Below are 16,636 nucleotides of genomic sequence, written 5' to 3'. Positions count from 1 at the left end.
GGAGATTCAAACCAGAATCTTTAGCGGGAGGAGGTAGCGATGCAGACGGGGAGATTCAGATGCTTTGATTTTAAGCAATAAATATCATACCGCTCTGATGCAAGACACCACAACAATATGACATTATCTGAACTCGTAGTACCTGCCGCACATCAGAGAGAATGAGGCTGAGGAATTGGGTGAGGACATTACTCCCCAGGAAGTGAAAGCGGGCATTAAGCACATGGCTCGCAACAAAACCCCAGGCACGGATTAATTCCCGGCCGATTTCTATGCCACCTTCTCGGAAGAATTAGCACCACGATTAGCTACACTGTACACCACGGCTAGGACCACTGGGTCTCTACCCGACAGCACCAGATAAGCGCTCATAATACCAGTCCTGAAACCGGCGCACAACCGTATGGTGTGTAGACCGCTATAAATGTTAAACATTGACTATAAAATAATAAGCAAGATCCTAGCGGCCAGACAACTGCCCCTCATGCCTAACCTGATCCACCCTGACCAGGCGTATTTCACTGCGGACCAGAACAAAGCTACAAATAGACGGCTCCTGGCGATACTAGACGCCGACGAAGATGATTAGATGACAGTGGCTGTGTTTGCAGTAGATATAAAAAAGGCATTCTTTATGAAATGCTGAGACATATAGGACTGGGCATTGGCTTTCTGACATGGATGAAGATATTATATATGAACCCGGTGGCCAGAGTGCGTACTGGGAAAACTATAACTTCGAGTCAGACGGTGGAGCGGGGAACAAGGTAGGGATGCCCCCTGCCTCCCCTGCTATTCGCGCTATGGAGCCTTTGGCCAGCGGAGCACGACCAGGACGTGACTACGGCGGCCTGTACATACGGGGGCTCACAACACCGCATTACATTGTATGCGGGTGATATCCTGATACTCCATCAGGATACCAATGAGGACCTGAGGGGAGCTAGGGACATGTTAGAACGCTTTGGCCTGCTATCGGGCTTGAGGGTAAATTGGCTGAAGTCCATGCTCTTCCCTGGTATGGTAGACAGGGTTCCTCCAGACAAACTATAGCATTTACAATAGGAGCCTAGCTGCCTGGCGGTATCTCGTTGTAAAAAATAAATCACGACCCCGCAGATCTCCTGAAGGGCAACGTGGGTAGAATGATCCGCTCCCTTAGATACTCCATGGAGTTTTGGAAGACTCTACCTCTGTCCGTGGTGGGCCAAGTGGCCCTCCTGAAAACTATGGCGCTACTGTACCTTCGATACTTCTTTGGCACACTCCCGGTTTGGATCCCTCGAGCAATATTCTCTGATCATGTCATTCATTGGTGGGACGGGTCGTTTAAGAGTAGCACTAGCCACTATCCAACGCTCCACGACAGGGGGACTGGCAGTCGCCGACTTTGAAGCATACTTTATTGCGGCGTAACTAAACTGGCCAATCCAATGGATGGCCTCCAGAAGGAACCCAGGCAATTCCTGAACCCATTCACACCTGAGTCTTCTGACTTTATGAAGGTGTTTTTGCGAATAAGACCACAGACCTCCGAAGACACTGGAGAGCTCAGTCATATCTTGATGCTAGATTAGATATATGCAAAGAACACGTAGCCAGATCCCCTGCTCCTCTGATCTATCCCTCACTATGCTGCAACACTTGCCACACAGAGGCTGTTGGGTGGAATTAGATGCTTGAAATGCAGTAAGGGCGACTACAGTGGGAGATCTCTTCCAAGATGCCGTACTGCTCTTGAGTGAGAAATTTTTGGCAGAATTTGATTTACCATAAGGCCATTTCCTTCTGCACAGAGCCCTCACTTCGACGTTCAGAAAACACTGGGACATTGGGTCTTCAGAACCGCTGGCCCTGAGCTGTTATCGCTGTGTGGCCCTATCAGCGGGTACAATCAGGACAGTTTTGTGTCTGTATAAAGCAATACGCAGTAATTTACAATGCCCTAGGGAGCTTCTGCAAATGCAATGGGACGGGCATCTGGGAACTCCAATCCCTGCGAAGGATTGGGACACCATAGTGTAAAGAGCACCAAAAGTCCCGCAAAATGCTCGCTTTAAATTAATTGACTGCTATATCCTGAACGAATTGTGCCCTACCCCTGAGAGAATTAGAAGGTACTTGCAGGCAGAGGAAGCAGCCTGCCCCGGGTGCGGGGCAAGAGAAGAACATATTTTGCACATGTTCTGGGAGTGCCCCACCCTGGGCGCCTACTTGGAGGAGATCATGTCTATAGTTGAAGCCGTCATTGACAGGGAGAGTCCATGCACCCTGGGTCATTGTCTATTGGGGTGGTTCCCGCACCCAACTAAAACTAAAGTTACTGTGAAATTTCAAGACCTCGCATACATCGTGGCTAAACGAGAAATAGCCAGAAACTGGAAGTCACCAGAAGGTCCTAGATTGGTAGCATGGTGGAAGAAAATGGAAAAATGGGTGGAATGTGAAGGGAGGATACTTCTAAGGGAGGTAAGACATGGCATAGGCACACTGGGCACAGCCAGAACCTGGCAGGGGCTAGTTGATGAACTGATTGCACTGGACTTAGACGCCTCTGAGGCCTTGTGCGCACAACCACAATCTCCAGAACAAGGGTGAAATGTGCCTTATTCCGAATACATCCCTGATGATCCCCCTCTACTCACATCCCCTGCCACCTGTACCTACGATCCTGTATATAGCGCCACATAGTGACCTCTAGAGCACAAGAACGCATCGCACATACTGACAACTCAGCATTGAGACACCGACTATGTGGGAGGGGGTGTGAGGAGGGTTGGAAACGTTTGTAATGTTGAAGGAAATTGGGAAATGTAACTGAAATACCAACAGTTTGACCGACTACGCTGAATGTATCACTATACTGCCATAAATGTGTACAAAATCCCAAAAATATCTGTTGGAAAAAAATAAAAATAATTACCAGTGGCTCAGATTAATCAAGAAATAAATTCCTCGCTTTTTTCTTTTACTTTTTTGCTTTCCTCAGTGATACACCCTAAGTGCGGTGTAATAATCAATGTCATGTAGCATTTGGACTACACCCTCCCAACGAGGCATACAAAGCCGGAAACCTGCCTAGGGTTGCATTTGTTACTGTGTAGAAAGGGCTTAGCAGTTTGCACTGTACTTTCCTTTTGGAACACGGCAAGTGTGTGTTGGCATGTTGAGCAAATAACAATGGACTAGATTGCAGCCCACAGCAATTACCCGTGGCTAAATTTAATTCATGTAATCCACCCACCCCTTTTTAGCTTTCCACAGGAGAGAAGTAGTCACCTTTTCATCTTCTTTCAGAAGGAAATATGATTAGTCAAAAAAACAACTGAGGAGAAAGACATAACAGTAATGTAGTCAAGACAGTAAAGACTCACCACCACAACCTTAGTTTCTTAATATGCAATACCAAGCATAAACCTTGGTTACAGCTGAGTACAAGCTTGGTGGTAGAACTTTTAAGTCTGATTTTCAGTAACCCTATGCGCAGTCCACAATTCATTAAAACATATCTAAGTTATGATGCAAGTCAGTGGAGTGTGTGTACAATAGGAGCTCAAAGATCAAATTTGTGAGCTCCCACCACAATTTGAGCTGCAGAGTTCACCACCACCTAAAGTACCAACAAAGGCCCTTATCAAGGCTCTTATATAGCCATTTTTCTACATACACAGGCCGTTGATGACGGTGACTGCAAAATGCCTCCTCTCAAAAGTGAGGATCAACAAAATCCTGCTATCAGCTTTAAATGAAATAGGTTTAGGAGATAGCAGAGATCTAAGATGTCATTTCGAATGGTGCCCATTTTAAAGCCCAAGTTTTCCACTGAATTTACAAGTTTGCAAACTGCCAGAATTTGAGCCCCAGATGTCCGCATGAGTGTAATCCTTCATCAGTTCATTTTTATATGGATTCTACTTCAGTCTATGGCAGTCTACCCATATCACCATATGCCATTAAATGTTTAACGAGAGATGCTTAGAGGCCAATTTTGGAGGTCGCAAACTATAAGAGAAATAACAGGACTTCTCAGAGCGCAAGCGAGCTGGGCATGGTGTGAGCAGTGAATCTAATTTAAGGCACTCCTGACCGATTAAAAATTCACAGAGGAAAATAATCCAAAGAAGTATAGTTTTTGCTTATTATAGTATTTATAAACTACATCTGAAAAAGCTCTTTATTATATCTACCTTTAAAATCAATTTACATTTGTGATAGAAACTGAATTTATCTCAAAGAAAATGTGATCTGGAATGTTCACCCCTCCAAACACATGATCTGCGTAATGCTCAGCTTGCTAAGCTTCCTTAGCAATTTTTTACATTTTACTACAACATCACCATGTGAGTGGCCTTAAAAGGCCACATTATCATTACTGACCGCCCGTCATTGTCAGTATAATTATTTTTATAGAAACACCTGTCCACACAATTGGGCTGCATTCTGCTGTATGGGATGACCAAACTGCAGTACCTTAAGTTAATTATTCAAGAACTATTATTGTTTTGTAGTAGTTTTGGGTGAATAATGATAATGGCACTTTCCCCGAGTAAAAAATAATTATTTTATTTTAGCATTGTTACAAAAACAAATGTGTCCGTTTCATGGATATGAAATACAAATGCCCCAGCTTTACTGTGCTCTTGCTGGCAAGCCTGTGTTTCTCACACCTTATGCTGCGAAGACAGGGTTTTGACCTCCTGCCAGGAAATTTGATCACTCCCAGGAGTCAGGAACAAAGGCATGAGTAAAAAGGAGGTCACACCTTCTCCCCTTCAGGCAGGATAGTGAAGTGACACATGAAGGCTATGAGCTTCAAAGGCTGCACCGCCTCTGATAATGCATCAGGGCTGGCTTCCAGAAGAGGAAACAGTCCTCCTCTGCCCCAGTCACATTTGCAGAAGGGCAGGTGAAAATTATGTATGCAGGAGGTGTACACCTCCAGGAAGGCGGGCCACACCTCCAGGGTGAGCAGCGTGATCTGTACACCTAGTATAGAATTCTGCCAGCTTTAGAGTGGCAGAAATAAAGGGTTCTGGGTAGAAAAGGTGAACCACACCACCGGATATGGTCACCTCAGGGGTAGATTAGCTGTAGGGACTAGCTGCCCACTGGCTACTAGGTCCCACACCCCAAGCTTCCCTAAATCCAGGATTTAAGGGACCCCCGACACCAGAAACTCAGATATGATCCAACTTGCATCAAGAGGACAACAGATGAGACAAGATCATCAACAACAAATCTTTGCACAACCAAAAGGAAGTGCCCTTGCACTACTCCTGGTGTCTCATATGACTTGTGTCAGGTGGTTATCTACAATTATCTCCTTTATTTGTTTTGCGGCTACTAGGTGATGAAAACTGCTCATGCTTAATCTATCTGCACTCAGTGTCACATTGAAGTCTCCTCTGCATATAACAGAACATGGGCTAAACTGTAGCATCCTGGACTATAACCGACATATCAATCAATCAATCAGGGATTTGTAGAGCGCGCTACTCACCCGTGAGGGTCTCAAGGTGCTGATGGGGTGGGGGTATGCAGATTCGTTTCAGCCGAAGAGCCAGATCTTGAGGGTTTTCTTGAAGGTGTTCAGGGAGGGGGGGCGCTCCAGGTTTTGGCTGCAATGTGGCAGAACGATCTTCTGCCTGCTCTGGCTCTGTGGATGCATGGGGTTTCACCTAGTGCGAGGTTGGCAGATCGGAGGTTTCGTTCGGGCACGTGGAAGTTTATTCTGTCGCTGAGGTATTTTGGTCCGGTGTTGTGCAGGCATTTGTAGGCGTGGATGAGGATATTGAAGGTGACTCTCTTTTCCACGGGGAGCCAGTGGAGTCTCTGCAGGTGTTGGCTGATGTGTTCGTGCAGTGGAATGCCGAGGACGAGTCTGGTCGTGGTGTTTTCTATCATCTGGAGTTTGCAGAGTAGGGATTTGTTGATGCCGGTGTAGAGAGCGTTTCCATAGTCGCGTTTGCTGGTGATGAGTGCGTGGGTGACTGTCTTCCTTGATTCAGGGGGGATCCATTGAAGGTCTTTCGAAGTATCCGGAGGGTGTTGAAGCAGCTGGAGGTGACGACGTTGACTTGTCGGGTCATGGCGAGTGATGAGTCGAGTACGCTGCTGAGGTTTTTGGCGTGGTCTGAGGGGGTGGGCGGGCATCTGAGGGGGTGGGCGGGCTTCCAAGGATGGTGGCCCACCAGGTGTTGTCCCATGCTGAAGGGGTGGTTCCGAGGATGAGGACTTCTGTCTTTTCGGCGTTGAGTTTTAGGCAGCTGTTGGTCATCCAGACTGCGACGTCTTGCATTGCTCTCTGGAAGTTGAGTTTTGCGGTGGCAGGGTCCCTGATGAGGGAGAGGATTAGCTGGGTGTCAGCGTAGGAAATGATGTTGAGGCCGCGACGTCTGACGATGGCTGATGGGGGGGGGGGGCCACGTAGGTGTTGAAAAGGGCCGGGCTTAGTGATGACCCCTGTGGGACACCGTAAGTGATTTCAGTGGGGGCGGAGAGGAAGGGTGGTAGTCTGATTATTTGGCTTCTTCCGGTGAGGAACGATCGGATCCAGTTCAGGGCAGTTCCTTGTATGCCGGCGTCGTGTAGTCTGGGGCAGTTCCTTGTATGTCGGCGTCGTGTAGTCTGTCGGTTATTGTGCGGTGAAATATGGTTCTTGGAAAGTTGCTTTTCTATTGGCACTTACTTCTGCTAGGAGGATCGGTGAGATTCACGCATTGACAATTGATGAACCATACTTACAGTTTCGGGATGACAAAGTCATATTATGAACTAATCCTAAGCTTATTCCGAAAGTTCCAACCTCCTTTCACCTAAATGAACCTATTGTGTCACCAACTTTCTTCAAAAGACCTTCGTCCGCAACAGTGAGGGCCTTACGCTCTCTAGATGTCAGACACTCTCTCAAGTTGTATCTCGACTGAGCTAAAACTTTTAGGAAATCCAATCAACTCCTCATTTTATTTGCCCTGCTAAGACAGGGATAAGCTTTATCACGGGCAAGTATTGCTTGTTTGGCTTCTGCGGCCATCACCTTTTGTTGTGAGAAAGCAGGAAGACCACTGACTGCAAAGGTGAAAGCACATTCTACAAGAAAGTTTGTTGCTTCTTCAGCCCTGTTCGCAGGTATATCGTTGCCAGACATCTGCAGGGCAGCAATGTTTGCTAATGCCCACACTTTCACAAAGCATTATTTTATGGATTCCTTGAAAAAGACGGATTTCGCTGTTGGACAGTTAGTGTTACGTTGCCTGGTTCAGTTTCTTTCATGGTGGGTTGGTTTGCCTTACCTACTGCCATTTATACTTTGGCACTTCTTACTAGTTTTAGTCAAGCATGTGAATCTATGAAAGATACAATTCTGGAGAAAAAACAAGTTACTTACCTGTACACTTTGGTTCTCCAGTATTGATATCTTTCATAGATTCACTTGTGACCCTCCCTCCTCCCCGTTAAGGCTCACAACTCTTTATACCTCTTATTTTCTTTAATTTGAACTCAGTCTTTAAATATGAAGTATGGTGGCTCTGCAGGGAATGAGTGCTTCAGGATCTCTACTCTGATTGGTTGAAGTTTGGATGCATTTAAATAGTGTGAATAGCAATGTATATTATTCTCATTGTGATTCCTATTAGCACTTGTTTTTATTACTGTTATCAAGGGACGTTCACCAGGCCGACGGATAAGATTCAAGCATTTGAATCTATGGAAGATATGAATACTGGAGAACCACAGTGTACAGGTTAGTAACTTGTTTTTTCTTTTGTGCTGAGAAATAGGGAAAAAAATAACTACCGACCAACCAGTTGTTCACATTGTCAGATCTGGCCATCCCCGTAAATTCATTCAAGAACTGCCTCCCAGCCCTCTGGCATCACAGAAACACTTGCATCTCACACATTTCTAAGAGATTATGCTTGTGCTTCTGTGGCTAAGATTAATGAAAGCTTTCCATACATCACTTTTCTGTTTTTTGCAGTATATGCCGCGAGTGAAATGTGTAAGCCCACACATGGGTCCCATTCTCTTTATGCCGTAGAACCTAAGGTACAGCTCACTGACGAGAAGGCTAACATCTGTGGCTGCTTGTGTTTCTATCTGGAGGACACTTTCTCTGACAGTTTGAGCTAAACTGTTCATACTGAAGCACAACCAAGCTTATGGCTATTCTCTATCTAGAGTGACATGTGGTACGAAAAATTATAGTTTGGAATGCGGCCCATAGTGATCACCAGTGTGAATTAATTTAGCATTGTTTCCATCTCTTTGTTGTTTGTTGAAGTAGATGCAATAAGTGTTGCAGCTATGCCCAGATGGTGGTTCGGTGCTCCCTGTTTTATAGAACTCGAACTGTATCTCACTGACAAGGCCTAAGCAGGCCGAAACCGGTCTAGGTTGTTTCTGTTCACATATGGAGATGGCCTTTTCTGGAAGTGTTCTTATTGGAGCAGGATGCATGCTCATTTGCATAGGGTTTGTCTCTCACTAGAGTGCCATGGTGTGTGATAAACTATTGACTTGAATGCAGCCTGGGCAATCAACAGGGCTGAGATTAACTCGCATTTCTTCCATCACTTTATTGTTTCTTGTACCACTTTTGTTCATACCTTCAAACCCTTCTCAGGCTCATACCATCCTGCATCCCACTGATTCCCATCTCTAGCCTCAACGTGGTCAATCCACCAGGAACTTGATCATCAGTGCTAGCACGTTTCGGGATAATGATATGACGTGATATGATTATGAACTACCTTTCCTATTGTTTATAAAACCTGTTCCTTTCTAGACTGTAATTGCTGTGCTGAATAGTGATCTTTATAGTGTCTGCTGCATACCATCTCGTAGAATAAACTTTAACTATTCACCCAAGTTATAGTCAAGAATTTGCAGAAGGTATTTGAGTAATTCAGTTGGAGGGTAGAAGTGTATAACATGGCATCCCAGCCAGACACACATGCACACACACACACACACCACACACACACTTTGTTGTAAATGTCAGCCATTTCTGTGTTTTACTTGTGCTGTACTCACTTTTAAATCACTAATGTTTTACTTGTTACTGTTTCTAGAGTGATCCTCCTCAGCCACGTGCTGCACATACATGTGCTGTGCTAGGAAATAAAGGATATGTCTTTGGTGGACGAGTGCTGGTTAGTACATAGTCATTTTTTACTCTTCATCTGATAAACAGTCCATCCGTTATCTTTTCAAGAATGACTTTGTTAATTTGGTATACTTTTATTTTGGTATTTATTTTGCTGTCCATGTTTGTGAATCTAAGTAATTTGGAAAAGTGCAGGTTTAAGTGCTGTATACAGCTATGTCATGTAGCCGTAGGTATTACATAGCAGTAAAGTAGTGTTTTAGGATTTGTTCACCACAGTGAAATGCCAATGTCCCATAACTTTACAATGGATCTTCGCTGCTTCTTGATTCACAAAGGAACCAGTTTTTGTAGTGGCGCAATATTGCCTTTAAAGTAGTAGATTTCAAAGCTGCATTGGTTCAGATGGGTGTGGATTCTCTAAATAGTAGGGTCAAACGAGTCCCTTTAGTACCTGGCATTTGCTGAAGCACAGTGATTAGTTCTTTACAGCATCAGATTTAGCTTTGCAATGGCTCCTCAAACAGTCTTCTTCATTAGTTCTCTCGATTTATGAATCTAAGGGCTGCCTTAAGTATGCATTAGACAACTTGTGTGGCAAAACAGGGTGCACTACCTAACCTCAACTACAACACAATTTGTTTTTGACATTGATGGCTCTACTTGTCCAACATACATGAATAATTAACATTAACAGACCAGATTTTTGGAGTTTGTTTGAGCACTCCCTACTGTTGTACATCCAGTTTTCCAGGTGTACAAATATCTGTGCCTCTCAACCATTTTTTCACTGTCCTTTTTGTCCACTCCTAGGCCAGATAAGGATTCAGGGTATATAATGTCACTCAATTTCCCTAGAAAGCTCCTGCAATAACAGTTTTTGCTCCTGTGTTAGTTCCAACCCTGCTGCTTGTAAAGGTATTGCCAGCACATCTGACCAGAATTGTATCACAAGGCAGAACAAGAAGGCATGTAGCAGTCTTTACTCCAGTATCCTACAATTCCACCAAAATTAGAGTCGCTATGCAGTAACCTGAGCGGCACAATGTGAAAAGCAAACTTTAGTCTGCATTGTAGTTTCTTCATTGATAGTTATCCATGGTAAAATATCCAAAAATATGACCATATGTCGCTAGCAAGATTTTTCCAAATCTTAGGCTATTTGTGGCACCAGGAGCCCTTTCTCAAAAATACATTGTGGCATCTACGATACAACCTGCTGCCTACGGGTCTAAGAAATGAGGAAAAGCGCAGACTGAAAGGTTTACGTTGCAAAAGTTAAAAAGACATCTTGTCTCATCATAGCTCCAGGAGCCTCCACTACCCATGATGCCTTGTACTGACAGTTGCCTGACAGTACTTTTTAGGTCGGGCATTCGAGACCTCCAGTATATACTTTAGTATATATTTATTATATACTTATATGTGTATGTGCTTTGTGGGCTCTGGAGATCAGCCCTAGGACTTGTCTGGTACCGCTTAGGGACTTTTTTTCTGTTCAACTGCCTCTGTTTAACTTTCTTGATAGAAAACGACCAGCAGAGGTCAGTAAAATACCAGAATCACTTTAGCTACTCTAGATTCCAGTCCATAGAAATGTTCTTCCCCGAGCACCCGTAGACAATATTTTTTTTAAATCTTGTATTTTCAGCGATATGATCACCGAAGGCCCTGATTTTATATTAAAAACAGAGCTTTGGACTATACCATTTCCTGCTGAAAGGCAATATTTCTCTCCATGTCTTCCCAAACCTGGCGTGTCACGCAGTTTGGTGCTCACTTTCCCTCCATGTTAAGGAGCAGTAGATGTTTCAGCACCCAGGCTAAAGTGCTGCATAGTTAAATACATATAAGGTCCCAAAGGCGAGACAAATTGCATTGCAAATGCTTGTTGTAGTTCCTGTGACTCTCGGATCTTAGGAATGCACTGGATTTTTTCATACTGCTTTTTTCAGAGTAATTTCTCCCAGAATCTACGTTATTCCACCGATTTCACTCTACGTCTTTATCATCTAGAAGGAATGCATAGATTTTTTGTTCGTTTTAGCAAATTTTTTCTTGTCAGAATGCTATTCCTTTTTATTAGTGCCCATCATATGAGACAAAGGAAGCTTTATCATACCCACACCATGTATGGTAGCGTCTACCTCCTCATTCCATGAAGGAACGTGAATTTTATCAGATCACCAGAAGGACGCTGAAGGACAGAAAAGGGATTAGACCTGGAAGCATGCAGGAAGACCTGAAGATGAAGGAGAAAAATAGCAGTTTGGCAAGAGTAAAACTTGGTGGATGTAATTAGTTTCGGAGGTGTGCACCCTGAATATCGAAACCACAATATTGATGGGATATAGTATTGAGGGCAAAATATTGAATAAAATATTGACAGGTATCTAGATTTTTTTATACCTAACTCCACACATATGTACCTACATGGTAGATATGTTTTCACGTTAAGTAGATATGGAGAAAGGAATAGCTACTTCTATTTTATTTATTGATTTAGACCTCAACGAAAATCACCTATTTAAAATAAATACATAATCAATGTGATTTATGTAAAATATTCGCCAATAAAACATGATAATAGATATGTTCCATTTAAAATATAGATAAAAAAGATTTCAGGAATGTATACATATTATAAGAAATTCATTCGGCTGAGATTTCATTAAGGCAATCAGATCATTAGTAGTGGAGAGGTTATACCTAAAACATATGGGTTTTAACAGTTATTCCTAGCCTCTACCAGAACTTTGTTGGAACAGAAGTAAAGCACATTGGTTAAGTCCTAGACTCCTCTATTACATTTATCGCATATTCCTGTCCTTTCACTTGCATCACTCCAACTCTTTGTCAGTCAGTCAGTCAAAAAAACTTTATTTCGGCTATACAGCCATAAAAGCACAAGTAATTATAACATTACATACTTTGCAATAAATTATAATACACAATGATAGAAGGCTAAAAAGGTTGTGCAAAATATCATTGGCAGAATCAGGGATAAAATGCTACAGTTTTGTAATAATGTATTCTGGCCCCACTACTACACATCACACTATAGTTGAGATCTTTATGTATCAACTGAAACCAAATTGTCTTATAAACAGAACTTTAAAAACAATTAATAGCAATTGGGGTATAAGGGATTCTTTATTTTGTTTTTAAAATACTAAAAAAATAAAATAAAAACCTCGCCCTAGATGGAGATATGTACAGGTTTGATTCAACAGCACATCTAACAAGAGAAGACAGTTAAACTATTTTCCGACTCTTTTCCCTTTATAATGCCTCTGCATATGCACTACATTGCAATTAAAAATTTCGAGGTAGCGGCTACAAATAGTGGATGTGTCTCATATTTTAGTAGCCTGAAAACCTCGGTGTAGTTTCTAATCCCCAGGTTTCTGCAAAGTTGGAGGACCCACTTAGACCTAGACCTTCTATAGGCTGGACTGAAGAGTATAACATTAAGTTCTGTTTCATCTGACAAAGTACACCCCGGGCAGCCTAGTTTAATAGCTCCCTTCCATTTGTTTGTAAACGCACAAAGCGGGAGAGTCTCGTGTCTAAATTGTAAAAACAATTTCTTTGCCATAAATGGTTGAATGCTATCCAGGGCCAACTCTAGCTTGTATTGCTGTTTAACGTCCAGGAACCTTGATGTCAGACAGCATGAATTTTTGCTCTGGGACAAAAGAACAAATTTGTGTGCTTTAAAAGGACTTTTTAGAGATGGAGGGGCAGGTCTCTTCCGGGGTTAGCCATATGTTTGCCATCACCAGTACATGGCATGTACTCCTGATATGGGACAGCCATGGTAGATTCCCTGCTCCAAAAATAGACATAACATCCTTCAACTCCTCCCTATAAAATTCTAGCTCAGGTGTGTTCCATAAGTGATGTCAAAATAAAAGTGGGCGAGAGGCAATTAAATTGGCAATAGGTCCAATGCCCAAATCCATCCTTAGTGGAGTTAACGGGGTGCTTTTTGGGAGACCCAACCGCTGTCTAATAAAAGTGTTCTCTGTTACAGATAAGTTGTTGGACGGGCGGTGGCCCCATAGTTCAGCTCCATATATTGAAGCTCCCCCTGCTTGGGTCTTGTACATTTCTGCTGGTGGACCAACCACTTTCTGTGTACAGTTTTTGTGTACTTTTAGAATACCCCCTATAGACTGTGTCAATTTTAGATTTGCTTTCTTTATTTGGGTCCACCAATCCATGTTATCATTGAGGGTGAGGCCCAAATAATCAAAAATGGACACCCTCTCTAGAGACCTGCCTTCCATTTGGGGGTGCGGGCAGTTACTAGTGTTAGCATAAAATACCATATATTTTGTTTTCTGGAGATTTATCTCCAAGTCCCTCTTCCTGCAAAATAAGCGGAACTCTTCCAGTACCTGCTGCATACCTATAGGTGATTTGGTCAGGAGCAGCGTATCATCCGCAAACATTAATGCTGGTATTTTGCGGTTCGCTAGCCTGGGTGAATCTATATCCTTCACTGCCAGGAGAGTTTCGACTAACCCATTTAGAAAGAGGGCGAACAGGGTTGGCGCTAAGACACATCCCTGTCTCACCCCCTTCTCAACAGGGAAAGGAGCAGTCAATTCCCCTTTCTTACCATATCCAATCCTCGCATAGGTGCCTTTGTGTTAGCGCTTCAGCTGCTGGCAAAGGTATACTGGCACTCCCACATCAAGGAGTAAGCCCCATAGCTGATCGCGCTGAACCATATCAAAAGCGGACTTGAGATCCACAAAGGTTAGGTAGAGACTGCCACCCTCCATAATTAGTTTTCCAATGGCTCAATTGCAATCTAAAAATGTGGTCAATGGTTGAGATTTTAGACCTAAAACCAGCTTATAAGGGAGTTAACACGTTCGTCTCGTCCATCCAAGATTGCAATTGACCCAAGAGGACACGGGCAAATATCTTTTGGATAACATCAATAAGGCTTATTGGCCGATAATTTGCCGGGTTGAGCAGGAAGCCTTTTTTATAGATAGGAATGATTTCTGCGCCAACCCAGGTCGGAGGGAGCGCCATACCTTGAAGGATGGCGTTAAATAAGGTCCAACTCTTTGTGTAACCATTTAAGGGTAATATCCCTAGGTGAAGCATAGTAATGCATTGTCGTACACTATGCTCAAGGGTTTAACTCAGATATTTTTGGTGAGTCTTGAACTCAATAGTAGATGTAAAAGACTTATAGTGAGATAGTTGTGAACAGTGCACCATATCGAGATCGAAACTTAATCGTCGATTCATATGTTTTAAATATAGCTTCAGGTGACCTGGAGACCAGGATTGTACGATGATTTCGGTACATTGGAAGTACTCAAGGACTATCTTAAGATTTCTTTTAATGTATATTGGTTTGTTCCCACCATAAAGGTTACCTGATTTAGTAAGGCCCTTAAAGAGCCTTCTTCCGCATGTAGGAGGAGAAATGCCCATCTGATTACATTGGCCAGAGCTCTTGAATAGGCACTAATGATAGATAGCTCTAAGCCAAGTGCTTTAACTGGTGTAGCTTGGCTCAAAAGCGTTATTTTGCGTAATAATTTCACTTGTTTCGTTTTCTGATTGTGCCATTTCTTAGTAGGGATATATTCTGTTGCATAAGTTAAGGTAGGGGACATTTTTGCTCGATATACTTCAAGAAGAGAATGAAAATGTCTCTTACCAGATGAGGAGTAAAGTTTCTTGAGGGCATTTATATGAGCTACTGCTTTTTGGTCCAGCATATTCTGTACATAATTCCTTTCCCATGGGATAGGACGAACTATGGGCTGTGTTTCCTATGACGCTGTATGTTGTATGTTGCTGTTTCCCTTTGACAGCTGATGTGGACTTGTAAATCTTTCTGTTCTCATGGCAAACATGGGAAACTTTGCTGATGTTGCATTCTTTAGATGACATAATGTGCCTCATGAACGGATGGTGGTGGGCACCACGAGACTTGGATGTCTTTTTTCTGTTTAAATTTGTCTTTATTATTTAGATTTTTAAACCTTTCGTAGCAACCAATATGCATGCCATACATCACAGCTTAGAAAATATTACAGTACAGATCAGTACAATTGTGACGCATTGCATCATGATCGACGGCTCTAAATTTCTAGTTCAGTATGCAGTTAAATGAAGGAATTCCTTGAGGTTTGAAACTTAACTACGATCAACAAAACAACAATATTGAATAGCTTGTACTCCATCTACCACGAATCATTTATGTCATACATGTACAGCATCTCTAACCAGCACACCAAACACCGTTGCATGCCCCCGCGCCACCCCCAGCCACCCAATCTTGCGTGTGTGATGCGCTCTTTGAGCTCCCATGCCAGTCAGTGTTCAAATTTGTTGGCGAGCCACCCATTAAGGTCTAAGTCCGCGCTGTCTGTAATGCTGCCTGTTCGTCATCGCTCATAGGTGTGTCTCCTGTTACCTCCGGGCTTCCCTGCCAGACTATTCGAAAATCTGATAGTACTGCATCCCATGCCGGTGCTGGTGGCTGCCTCCACAGCCCGATCACATCTTCCCGGTGGAGTGGCACTTTCTGCCTGTGTCCAGAACAGCAAGGATTGATACCAGGCTTTTGCCGCTGGGAGAGTAGGGGACTTCCAACAACGCATAAGAAATTGTCTAGCTACTATGAGACCCAGATCTATGTATCTGAACTTCACTGTATATTTCTTGGACCTATGATAGAGTCCCACTATCTCTCAGCTAACAACTTCTCCTAGCCCCAAGACTGGAAGCAACTCAGAACTATGCGAGTCTCTGGCTGCCTTCTTCTTACAAAAGGTTGAAAATATTTTTTCCTCCTTCACATTTACGCCCGCAGCTACTAATGAGGTAGTGGCAATAGGGCTCTCTGAGCTTAATGGGCCCTCCTCCATATTTGATAATTTTACATCCTTGGATCAGCATGGAGTCACAAAACCTCTTTCTGAGATCCGATCAGGCTCCCCTCTGAAACTGGTTCCAGATATCATTGGGGAGGCTCTTACCCCATCGTTTCGCTCCATTTTTAACACTGGTAATTTCCCGGCCTCCTGGAAAATAGCCTTTATTCTTCCCTTGCTCAAAAAACCTAACTTGGACCCAAAGGACCCGAGCAATTATAGACCCATCTCTCGTCTCCCCTTCCCGGGTAAGATGATTGAAAGGGCTATGAACGGTCAACTCAGCTTGTTCATTCAGACTAACTCTCTATTACATACCACGCAGTTTGGATTTCGTGCAGAACATAGCACTGAACTGGCATTAATAAAATCCACAGACGAGATCAGGGAGGCTTTAGATCAGGGTGGCGCTGCCATACTTATCATGCTGGATCTCTTGGCCGCATTTGATACGGTCCATCATGAAGTCCTGATGGACCGTCTATCAGAGGTCGGTGTCCAAGGCAAGGCTTGGGACCTCCTGAAATCGTTTCTGGCCAACAGAACACAAACTGTGGACCTCGGTAGAGACAGCTCTAAGCCCTTCTTTCTCCCCTGTGGAGTTCCACAAGGG

At 43.4% G+C, this 16,636-nt stretch overlaps 1 protein-coding gene across 1 annotated transcript in view; it reads left to right on the top strand.

Annotated features, from left to right (window-relative positions):
- The window catches only part of KLHDC1 (kelch domain containing 1), a 1,365,548-nt gene that overhangs the window by 670,775 nt on the left and 678,137 nt on the right, over positions 1–16,636 (top strand). The window contains exon 7 of the mRNA XM_085627012.1: positions 9,075–9,155. Coding sequence (XP_085483138.1) covers positions 9,075–9,155 — 81 coding nt within the window. The remainder of the gene's footprint in view (positions 1–9,074; positions 9,156–16,636) is intronic.

Source organism: Triturus cristatus, chromosome 9 (genome assembly GCF_964204655.1).
Source record: "Triturus cristatus chromosome 9, aTriCri1.1, whole genome shotgun sequence".
NCBI lineage: Eukaryota > Metazoa > Chordata > Amphibia > Caudata > Salamandridae > Triturus > Triturus cristatus.
This window is presented reverse-complemented; position numbering and strand designations above follow the sequence as displayed.